At 31.5% G+C, this 11,913-nt stretch overlaps 1 protein-coding gene across 3 annotated transcripts; it reads left to right on the top strand.

Moving 5' to 3' along the window:
* The first annotated feature begins 3,174 nt into the window (after positions 1-3,174).
* LOC143410139 (pancreatic alpha-amylase-like) lies at positions 3,175-10,416 on the top strand. Of its 3 annotated transcripts, none has more exons than XM_076870848.1 (10): positions 3,175-3,342; positions 3,697-3,843; positions 4,642-4,839; positions 5,335-5,403; positions 6,309-6,442; positions 7,160-7,282; positions 7,379-7,478; positions 8,445-8,563; positions 8,663-8,788; positions 10,227-10,416. In XM_076870848.1, exons 1-10 carry the CDS (start codon positions 3,175-3,177, stop codon positions 10,414-10,416), a joined length of 1,374 nt encoding a protein of 457 aa, XP_076726963.1. The 3 variants fall into 3 exon arrangements, with proteins under 3 accessions (XP_076726963.1, XP_076726962.1, XP_076726964.1); XM_076870847.1 differs by having other exon boundaries at positions 5,335-5,565; XM_076870849.1 differs by lacking the exon at positions 5,335-5,403.
* Positions 10,417-11,913: the final 1,497 nt, after the last annotated feature.

The following is an 11,913-nucleotide window of genomic DNA, read 5'->3' as shown; positions in this document are numbered from 1 at the left end:
ATGTAGGAAGAGACTCCACATAGGTATGGCCACTGGAAAATGTTATTCATCAGGTAGCCCTTATTGCAACGATCTGCAATACTCTCCTAATTTTCATTCTTATTGCTATAATCTTAGTTCAGATTTTCATGACTGCCTGTTTAATAATCTTCAGGATTTCTAGTCTTTCTGTCCCTGCTACCTGTGCCTTCTAATCCATCTGTTATACTTAAAAAGTTCTAATCAAGTTCCTTTCCTGTCTAAAGCAAACAATCAGTTCCTTGGTATAGGCTTCCAAGAAAAATGTTTTCTTCTTCCTGACTTTGAGCATTCTCAATACATCTTTACCACCTGATGCCCTTGGTTCTCCCACACTTCAACTTACGGTTTTAAAGCATTACTTTCCTCCTTGTCCTTACTCACATTTGATAATTTTATTTTTCTTACTAAAATGGAATTTTACCTGATCTTTTTTCATTAAAGTCAAACCTATTCTTTGAATCAATTTCATCTTCTCCTATTCATGTCAGAAATTAATTTTTGTGTCAATAAAATCTTAACACAGTTTACTCATGACTCTCTTACCACAATGATCTCACCCTTCACTTTACTATGGTTGGCTTTTGTGTGTGACTGTATCCCTTCTCATACTTAACCTCTAGAATAACTCTACTAGGATCTGACATATCACATATATAATTTAACATTTTTAATGACCATTTGTAAAGAAGCAAAAAATGAACTGAGTTTATTCATGTTAATATTAGATTTTATTTATCTTAATTTCTCTCAGAATATTAACTCATCAAGTAAAAATAATTATTAATTTTCATGTTCTGGTTTTATATTAACTCTGAAATATAAAGTATATTTTATACTTAGCGCATTTCTCTATTCAAATTAGCAGCATTTCAACTGCTCCATAGATAATTCTTGCTGGTGGCTTCTATAGTGAACATCTCAACTTCAGAAATATGAAAGAAATATTGATATAACACAGAAAATGTCACTTCTTTGTCAGACACATTATCATATTTTGCCCTTGTCACTTGCTACAGAAGTTTGGACAATTTGCTCAGTCTCTCTGGGCCTTAGTTTCTTCATGTATATGAAACTTTTGGAAATACAAGGGTTGAAGTATTACATAATTTCTGACATTATGTTCATTTATTGTAAGATGAAGACATAACCCATAGTAACCTCAATGTCTTGCACAATACTTGTAACTTATGAGTATATGTTAGATAGCCATTTATTGAGCACAATAGACATACTAATCATTTGCTAGGTTCTAGGAACATTACATATGATGTCTGCCTTTTAAAAGCTTGGTCCAGAATGGTGAACATGTAAATATTTAACTATTTATAACAAATTTACTATATAAATGATATATATTTAAGAAGTTGAAAATCTATAACAAAGGAGTTATAAACTATGCATAGGAATATAAGTGTAGACTTTATAAAAAATGTTGCTTCAACTCAGTATATGCCAGGTACACAACAATGGTAGAAGAAGATCATAGGAAGAATACCAGGAGGTATGAACTTACATGTAAAACACATGGAACTTTGATTGTCCACATAGTTGGTCCCAGGAAAGACCAAAAGGAGAGTGTTGTGACTACTAGAGAAATAATTAGGGAATAATTGTAATAATAACTCTTCCCCAGAGATAGTACTTCCACATTTCCCCTCATCTTGATAAATAATATCATTGCCAAATATCTATATCTTTAGTGTCTGAATTTCATAATTCTTTAGATTTAATATATCCATAAACCTGTTGCCTCTCACCTTTGAAACATCCTATCTATGCCCCAGTCAAAGTCACCTACCTTTTTCCTGGACTACTATAAAAAGCTTCTAACTTATCTTCCTTTTTTCATTCTTATACTCCAGTTTCTCATTTCCTCCAAGAGGCAATGATGATTTCCTTTTAAAGTACAGCATGCTCTTTCAGCTCTCCTTACAGCCTCACTAGCTCTCTTTCTTGATTCATTCTAAGATCCGACCTACCTATCTATCTTCAATTCATTTGCTTTTCCATTTATCACACATGCTCTAGCCTTGCTAACTTAATAAAAGAAAAGATTCTCGAGTATTCCAAGCCTTTTTCACCCATAAGTTTTTGCTTTCTCCTCTATCTAGATTGGTCTTTTTCTTGTCTTCAAATGACTACTGATTTTTAATTCACAGCTAAAATCACTCCCTCAATTAATGTTTCACTGACAATCCAGTCTGAAAAACTCTGATAGTGATGTTACTCTCTATTTTATTATGCTGTTACTTCATAGTAGTTTTTATTGAAATCTGAAATTATTTATCATCACTGTTATTGTCATTACTGATATTATATTTACTTGCATATTTTGTTTTTCTTCCACTAGAATGTAAGCTCTCTTGGAATAGAAAAATGACTGTCTTGCTCATCATTATATCCCTTATATCCTCCTTAATACTTGGCAAAGGAGAACACTCAATCCTTTTGAAAGGATGAATAATATTTTCCCAAATATACTATTAATTAAGGAGGAAAAGTATGTGCATTCTTTTATTTAGTGTTTTATTAGACATAAAAGATATTTGGCTATGGGGATAAAATCATAACCACCACAAATTCTTCAATTCCATCACAAATCCTACTATTCTAGCACAAAATCTACTCTCTAGCCATGGTATTAAGCACTTGAATTGATGGGAATATAGAAGCGTAAATAAATAAAAATTGGTGTGTGGGAAGGAGGACAAGAAAATTAATGTCATGTTTCTTTTTGGTAATTGAAATATTACAAATATTGAAAATAAATAGTTCAAACAACATTTTGAGTATAAGTTGAGTTGTGTCTAATTGTAACTTTCTATTAGTGAAGGACATCAGAAATAAGATCTACTTATAGCTAAATAATACATGAATGAGGACTGTTTACATATGTCACATGCCAGATATTTGAAAAGACTTATATTCCTTTAATAAGAACAACATTAAGTTCTAAAAGGTCATTTAAGATCATTTTCTTGGGAGAGTTTTATGAATGTTCTTCACCTGTTGATTTAACATTATTATTAATAATCTTTTTCACATTCAGTGTTTTTACTCTAAATATTTATTCATCTTAACATTTACTTTGTCAAATGTGTTCTTTTACAGGAATATATATAGTTGCTAGAACAGTGGCAGCTTCAGAGCAAAATGAAATTCTTTGTGCTGCTTTCAGCCCTTGGGCTCTGTTGGGCTCAGTATTCCCCAAACACTCAACAGGGAAGGACCTCAATGGTCCACTTTTTTGAGTGGCGCTGGGTTGATATTGCTCAGGAATGTGAGCGATACTTAGCTCCCAATGGATTTGGAGGAGTTCAGGTAAAGATTGTTTACATCATAAATTGCAACATTTACTTGAGTTTATGATAAATGATATAGTAAAATGGCAATCCATTTCTGTGAATCTGAGATAATATTTTACTTCACATATAAGTCCTCTGAAATAGTTTTCTGAGAAAGAAAAAAATTTAGTATTGGTAGCAACTTTGTTTTGTTTCAGAATAACAACAGGACATCTTTAATGGGATGTTAATGTTTTAGAGTGGTTATCAAGTACTGTACCTGCATGTACAAAGATTCAGCAATAAGTTTAGGTTATTAATTTGTTTTAGAGGTTTTAATGATATAAAATACGCTATAATTTGATACTTATTAAGTTTGCTTTGTTTGTAGATCTCACCACCTAATGAAAATATTGTTGTTAACAACCCTTCAAGACCTTGGTGGGAAAGATACCAACCAATTAGTTATAAAATATGCACAAGATCTGGAAATGAAGATGAGTTCAGAGACATGGTGACTAGGTGTAACAATGTTGGTGTAAGTGAATTTAAGTTTTCTTTAAAAATATTATATAGGAAGATAATTTCTTCTTTTTCTTTCTCTCTTGAGCAGTTAAGTTTTGGGGACTTGATTTTTTAAAATTTAACTTTATACTTGAGCAATAACTCAAAATGAACTATTGCTATATGTTCAACCTTTATAAATACTCATATATGTGCCATTTATCTACTAAATAAAAGACCATTTAAAGTTTAAAGAATAATTCACTTGTAAAGCAAGGCATCAACTTTAACCCTTATAACTAAATACATTTCTTATTAAGTATTAGAAATTCCAATTACAATAATTGCTGTAATTTTTATGTGATTTAAAAATTCTCCATCATTTTTATTTAATAATAAATAGTCATTTTCACTTTATGGTGAGGAGAGTAATGATAGGCAATATCTATCTTCCTTTCTTCAGATTCTAAGTAGAGAGTAAAGGCTAATTGTTTCTTTTTCCTTGTGATCCACTGAAATTTCAAAAATTAATATTTTTTTCTGTCTCAACTGATTCTTACCTCCTCAAAAATGACTTTCTTAATAATTATCATAGTTTCTGCTTTTCTCAATTCATCATTTTTGTAAATATATGATCAGACAACTAGAATGGATATCACTCTTTATTTCACATTAGTTTCCTTTCATGCTTCATTTTTTAGTCTTATTGGAAAATGATGTTAGACAATAGTAAAGAAATATTTTAGATTTTAATGAATACTCTGTAAAGTTCAATCAATAATGTGTCAGATTTTTAATTAAAAAAAAATGAAGTAAACCCTTTGCTTTTCAGGTCCGAATTTATGTGGATGCTGTAATTAATCATATGTGTAATGAAGGGGGAGGTGCAGGAACAAGCAGTACTTGTGGAAGCTACTTCAATGCTGGAAATAGGGAGTTTCCAGCAGTCCCATACTCTGCTTGGGATTTTAATGATGGTAAATGTAAAACCTCAAGTGGTGGCATTGAGAACTATAATGATGCTTATCAGGTAATTTTCTTTTGAAAATAATGATCTAAATAAAGAACTACCTATGCCTTTAATTATGCACATGTAACTTACTTAAACACTGATTTTAAACATTAGTTTAGATTCCTAGGTAAAATAAGTAACCATAACTGCATAAAAATAAAAAAACTCAATAATCCAAAGCATTCTGCAGTCATGATACTAGGTATAGTACTCAGTGATATAATAATTGCTTGGCATGTGTAAGGCACTGGGTTCACTCCTCAATTCCAGAAGGATAAATAAATAAATAAATTCTTCCAGTCAACTAAAAAGCTCACCTACACATTCTCTACTTTCTCCATTTTTATGCTAGAAAATATTTCAAAGTGCATCCACAGAATAATGCCAATATTCCCAATGCCCAATTTAAAAATGAATTTTGGAAATATATGTTGATGAATAAATGAATGGATCAAATGGATTCTCAGGTGAAAGATGATATTTTAAAAAAACACAAAATTTTTACCTCAACAGGTCAGAGATTGTCGTCTGGTTGGTCTTCTTGATCTTGCCCTGGAGAAAGTTTATGTGCGCACCCAAATTGCCAATTATATGAACCATCTCATTGATATTGGTGTAGCAGGGTTCAGACTGGATGCTTCTAAGCATATGTGGCCTGGAGACATAAAGGCAATTTTGGATAAACTGCATAATCTAAACACAAAATGGTTCCCTGGAGGAAGCAGGCCTTTCATTTTCCAGGAGGTACATTCATCTATATATGTGCATAAAAACTATGTCATTTCATTCACTAGAAAATAAATGGCTGATTTAATTCAATAAGAAATTTCTGTAGGTTAATGACTGAGTCATTAATATGCTGTAGTATTCTTAAAATTTTTATTCAGAAATAACACATTTAATTCTATCAAAGTATGTTATTTGGAACTACAGGAAATTTATTTAGGCTACAAATCCCTGATATTTATTACATTCCAGAGACCATTATACAAGACCAAAAATAAAATAGTTGTTGTCCTAGCCATTCTGAGTTTGGGTCTTCACTATACCACTATTGGCTGAATAGAAGTGAAATTAATTTTCACTTCTGTGAAAAAATATTTTTTATGTAAAGAAAAGAACTAATGATAAAGTTTATGTTTTTGTTCTCTTTGGAAAATTAATTAGTAATTAATGAATTAGTAATTATCAAGCATGATAAATACAGATAAGGTAGTTAGTTCTATGATAGTGTGAGCTATTGTTTTTATAATTTATGTTCAACACTAAATGAGATCAAGATTTTCACAGGTTACCTTGTCAAGAGATTTCTTTCAATATTGTGACATATATTTTATCAAAACAAAATAAGAATCTCAGTGTGATGAAAGCAGTTTTAAGCATTTCAAATAACAAATGTTTTAAAGCTATTTTTATACTAACTTTTTCATTAAATACTTTAAAACTTTTGTACATTAAAATGATATTTTGCACTATATTTCTACCAGGTGATTGATCTGGGTGGTGAGGCAATTAAAAGTAGTGAGTACTTTGGAAATGGCCGTGTGACAGAATTCAAGCATGGTGCAAAACTGGGCACAGTCATTCACAGGTGGAATGGAGAGAAGATGGCTTACTTAAAGTAAATATAATTTGTCATTTATAGTATTTTACAGATCTATTAGACATATTACTCCTGTATGGGTTATCGTCTTAGAACCTTCTTAGATAATCAAGAAGTAGATTATTAATAAATGTTATTCTTCCTCAAACCACAATTAATCATCTTTCTAATTTAGAATATCAGTCTCCAGGAAGTATTTTGGAAACCAAAACATCTCCTAAATATTTTCATCTATCTATTATTTGAGTATACTGGATTTGAGTAATGTTTCCTTATAATCTATTAAAGCAAGTTATTTTTAAGAGATTGCTACCATTTATAAAGTACCTACAATTTGGCCATAACTATGGAATAAGTATGCATTTTCTCAACTCTTTAATTTGAAACATTAAGGTGTTCATTCTAAAGGAATACAATGTTGAAGCCTCATTTTAACCAAGTTTGCCTTTCTGTACAATATGGTGTGAATATTAACCTTCATAAATCCACATAGAATGCATATACTTAAACCTTTAAAAGAAACTTTTCTATCACAAAAATCTTACATATGAATGGATACTAGGAATCCTACATATATCCAAACACACAATGAATTTATAAATTTGTTAATCTACAAAAACACTAAATTCAATTAATTATAGAATAATTAATTGGAGAGTTTATCTAAAGATGCTATATAAAAAGAGATGCAGATTTATTCTTGTAAAAGAATGAAAATATTTATTTTTTTAATAGGAACTGGGGAGAAGGTTGGGGTTTCATGCCCTCAGACAGAGCTCTAGTCTTTGTGGATAACCATGACAACCAACGAGGACATGGAGCTGGAGGATCATCCATTCTTACATTCTGGGATGCAAGGTAGGAGAAAAACCTCTCTACATGTCTTTAACTCACCTTTTAATGAGAGTAATAATATTCTATTCTTCTATTGTAATATATTTTTATAACTTTCAGGCTGTATAAAATGGAAGTTGGATTTATGCTTGCTCATCCTTATGGATTTACACGAGTAATGTCAAGCTACCATTGGCCAAGATATTTTGTGAATGGAAAAGTAAGTTTTGAATTTGTTAAAAATATCTTATTCTCAAGAAAAAGTGGTTAATTTTGTTTTAATTTCTCATGAGGTTATTGCATTCAATATTTATTCATCAAGTATTTATTTAAATGGAAACATAATGCTGATCTCTGATTTTCATAATGGAAAGGATATTAAATACATAAAATTTATGTTCTCTTTTTTCAAAGAGTATGAAAACTGTTCAGTAATAAGACAGATACCCACATACTAAGAAAAGAAACTTATGAAAAACAACAAGTTACAGGGTATAAAATATATACTTATCATAAGTACCGAATTTCATAGAGTTGATATGAAGATTACACATGCTAAAACTTATCAAGAACTTAAATCAGTTCCTGCTTTTATTATAAGAAATAAATACTGTGAAGATATTTTTTAAAAAAAGTTTTATGGACTGCAAAGACATGGTTCAGCTGAGCTGAAGTTAAATGAGGAAAATATCTTAAAAGATAAATGAAATGATATACATTACAGAATTAAAAATTTACAGACCACTTCAGGATAAGTAGGAATAAGAAAAATATCAGGGGTATGGTAAAAACATTAATCCAAATATCAATTTCAAAACTGAATTGAGAAGTAAATTATGTAGATGTTTTAAATGTTAAGTGAGGGTTTTCTTTTTAAACTGAAGATTTCAGAAGTAGCATCATTACAGAGATTTCATATCTAAAATCCTATAATTCAGACAGATACCTGGAGAACCAGAGTTTACAGAGATGATAAAAATTCAGTAAAGGTCTATAAAAATACTATACATGGTGTATTCTAAATAAAGACACTGCAGAGACAAGTAGCAGGACCAATTAATTGAGTTTAGTATAATGAAGGAAGTGAAAGATAGATGTGTGTGTGTGTGTGTGTGTGTGTGTGTGTGTGTGTGTTTGTGTGTGTGTTTATGTGTTTGTGTTAAAAATCTGTTTTGTTTAAATTAAGGATGTTAATGATTGGGTTGGACCACCAAATAATAATGGAGTGACTAAAGAAGTAACTATTAATCCAGACACTACTTGTGGCAATGACTGGGTCTGTGAACATCGATGGCGCCAAATAAGGTAAGAGTAATACATATCCTCTAACACTTTCTTTAACATTTTACTTTAAAATGTTTGAGTTTAAGGATATCAACATTTTGTATGATCCTGTGCTTTTAGAAACATGGTTATTTTCCCAAATGTGGTTGATGGCCAGCCTTTTCAAAACTGGTGGGATAATGGTAGCAACCAAGTGGCCTTTGGAAGAGGAAACAAAGGATTCATTGTCTTTAATAATGATGACTGGTAAGTGAAAATCAATTTTAAATAATTTTTACACTGTTATGTTCTAGTTTTATTCTATTCCTGTTCATTTACTTTTTTTATATCTTAAAAATCCTTTAAATCAGGGAATTAAGAAAATAAGAAATCAGAAATGTAAAGAAGAAAAGTGATGATGGCATTTATTTTCCCCCTATTTTTATAAGGGTTTTTGTTTGAATTAGAGCTTTCTTATGCATCCATGCAATATTGTGTACTAAATATTATGCATATTATGCTAATATTACATGAGCCACTAAATATACCAACAGTTAATATAAGGATGGCAAAATCTCTAAAATAATGCGGCTTTTAGTCTCAGTAATTGATTATCTTTTTTTTAAGATTATTTTTTAGGTGTAGATGGACACAACACAATGCCTTTCTATTTTTATGTGGTGCTGAGGATTGAACCCAGGTCCCTCCTGTGCTAGGCGTGCGGTCTGCTGCTGAGCCACAATCCCAACTCTATTGAATATCTTTATGTAGCTCTGTATATCAACTACTCCTCTATCTGCTCCTTTGGTATATATTCTTCACTTTTTAGCTCTCAGGGACAAGTACTATTTTTTTAACTGTATGTGTTAGAAATATATCTTATGGCCAATGACTTTCCTCAGTAGTTTTTTAGTTTTACTTCTAAAGCTTCTCATTGCTGGCCTTTCTTTAGTGATACTGATAGCCTATTTTGTAGTCTAATGAGTCTTTCATATGGAGAACTACAGCCAGAAGAACTCTGCCAGCTGTGGAATGTCTCAGTCCCAGCCCAACATCTGCTCATGTTTATCCCAGGTTAGCTTAAAGTTATATTTTATTGGCCAAAAATAAATAAGTAAGTAATGTGTCTTTTTTTTCCCCAAAAAAGCCTATGGCTAGTTCTTTAATTTCTGTGTTTTCCAGATAGAAGAACTGAAATAAATTTATACAAGATAGTTTTCTATTCCAAGATATATAGTTCTTCATAAAAGTGCTAAAATATTTTTACTTCTATTTCTAATTACTTTTGGCCTCTGAAAAAAATATTTTTTGAATAAAAATTCCAATTTTAATTCTTTAAAGCAATCAGTATTTTTATAAATTCACAAAAAGACAAGTAGAAAATATTTATATTTACCACAGGCAGTACTTTTATATAAGGGCAGCAATTCCTGTAGATCTTCACTGCTATTCTTCAACCTTTATGGTCTGGTAATAGTCACCACTGACTAGGAATGGGTAGGTGTTCTGTATGATTACATTGTACTGAGAGTGCTGTTCACATCCACTGGAAAGGTCTCTGTGTTTCCATTTTCTTCTTATTGAGACCTTGACTGCTTAAAATTTTAATGGCATAAAACTAAGCCGTTATCTACTTTGGAGAGAATCTGAATTATTATATTTGACAGTAATGAATTTAAGTTAAATATCAAATTTTGTTTTATAGGTCATTGTCAACAACTTTGCACACTGGTCTTCCTGGTTGCACATATTGTGATGTCATTTCTGGAGATAAAATTAATGGAGATTGCACAGGAATTAAAGTCTATGTTTCCAGTGATGGCAAGGCTCAGTTTTCTATTAGTAACTCTGCTGAAGACCCATTCATTGCAATTCATGCTGATTCAAAGTTGTAAAATTTAAATTAAATGAATATACACAGCATTATCAAGTGTCTTTTTTATTGTAAATACATTTGTTTCCATAATCCTTTAAATTTTATTATAAGATGTATGTCATCAACTTGAAAAGGTCAAGTATTTAAAAATAGCATTACTCAGATGTATAATTATAAGAAAAACAACAGGTGAGGTGTTATTGTTTTAGAAGACACACTTTAACCTTCCTGTCAAGGGAATTTCTAAGAACTCAGAAAGGCATTTTGACAAATATATTTTTTTTGTCATTGACACCATTTGTCCACTATTTATCTCTTATTTCTGAGATATAGTCTGAAAGTCTGTCTGTAATTCTCTCACAGAGTCTTTCTGCCAATTAGAAAGAGCTGGTTTAATTGTGATTCACATACTGAGATAGCTCAATTGGATGGTTTTCACAATACTGAAGTGCTTTTATAATTTACAGTTAAAAATAGAAGAGACTGGGGCTGTGTGGCTCAGTGATAGAAAACTTACCTAGCATGTGTGAGGCACTGGGTTCTTTTCTCAGCATCACATATAAATAAATGAATAAACTAAAGGTCCATCAACATCTAAAAAATAGTTTAAAAAATAGAAGGGAATTCAATTACCTACTGTATAATTTTTAATATTATTGAGCCCACAAGAATATTCTACTCCTTTCCCTATAGTCTTGTCTCTGATTGTCTTTTTTTAATTGTTTTTTTAGCTGTAGTTGGACACAATGCCTTTTTATTTTACTTATATATTTTCATGTGATGCTGAGGATCAAACCCATCACCTGGCACATACTAGGCGAGCTCTGTACCACTGAGCCACAACCCTGCCTGCCTTTCATTTTCTTTCAGTGGTTTTGACTTGCTGTCACTTGGCTTTTCATTCTTGCTCAAACCTCTAACATGGATGTTGAGTTAAGGCTTTCATGTCAATATATTCTCCAGATTTTCTTTATAATCCTACTTTAGTCCTTCTTCCAACCACATGGTCCTCCACCATACAACCAAGGTGATTTTCAAATTGGAAAACCATAACCATCACCATTACAATGTTTCCAAATCTCATTGATGGATTCTTACCTTCCATAGGATAAAAGGCCAAAAGTCTAACTAGACTATTAAGCCCTCATTTGAAGCCTTGCCTCAAAATATTTCTTCTCTTTAGCTTCTGTTTATTTAGCAAAGCTAACCTTTTAGTTATTTGAACATAACAAACCTCACTTAGCTTCTTAAGTTCAATACAAGAAACATTCTAGGTCGGGGCCAATGGCGCATGCCTGTAATTCCAGTGGTATGGGAGGCACAGGCAGGGGGATCAGGAGTTCAAAGCCAGGCTTAGCAAAAGCGAGGTGCTAAGCAACTCATTGAGACCCTGTCACTAAATAAAATACAAAATATGTCTGGGATGTGGCTCAGTGGCCAAGTGCTCCTGGGTTCAAGCCCAGTACCCAACCCCTTGCAAAAAAAATTATTTTCCTTCTACTTGGATATTCTTTAC

Source organism: Callospermophilus lateralis, chromosome 11, assembly GCF_048772815.1.
Source record: "Callospermophilus lateralis isolate mCalLat2 chromosome 11, mCalLat2.hap1, whole genome shotgun sequence".
Classification (NCBI taxonomy): Eukaryota; Metazoa; Chordata; class Mammalia; order Rodentia; family Sciuridae; genus Callospermophilus; species Callospermophilus lateralis.
This window is presented reverse-complemented; position numbering and strand designations above follow the sequence as displayed.

Excerpts from the sequence above, each read along its gene's own strand:
- LOC143410139 (XM_076870847.1), top strand. The coding sequence starts at position 3,175 with ATGAAATTCTTTGTGCTGCTTTCAGCCCTTGGGCTCTGTTGGGCTCAG. Across the intron at positions 3,844-4,641 it reads CTAGGTGTAACAATGTTGGT|GTCCGAATTTATGTGGATGC; the intron begins GTAAGTGAATTT and ends TTTGCTTTTCAG. Across the intron at positions 8,564-8,662 it reads CATCGATGGCGCCAAATAAG|AAACATGGTTATTTTCCCAA; the intron begins GTAAGAGTAATA and ends CTGTGCTTTTAG.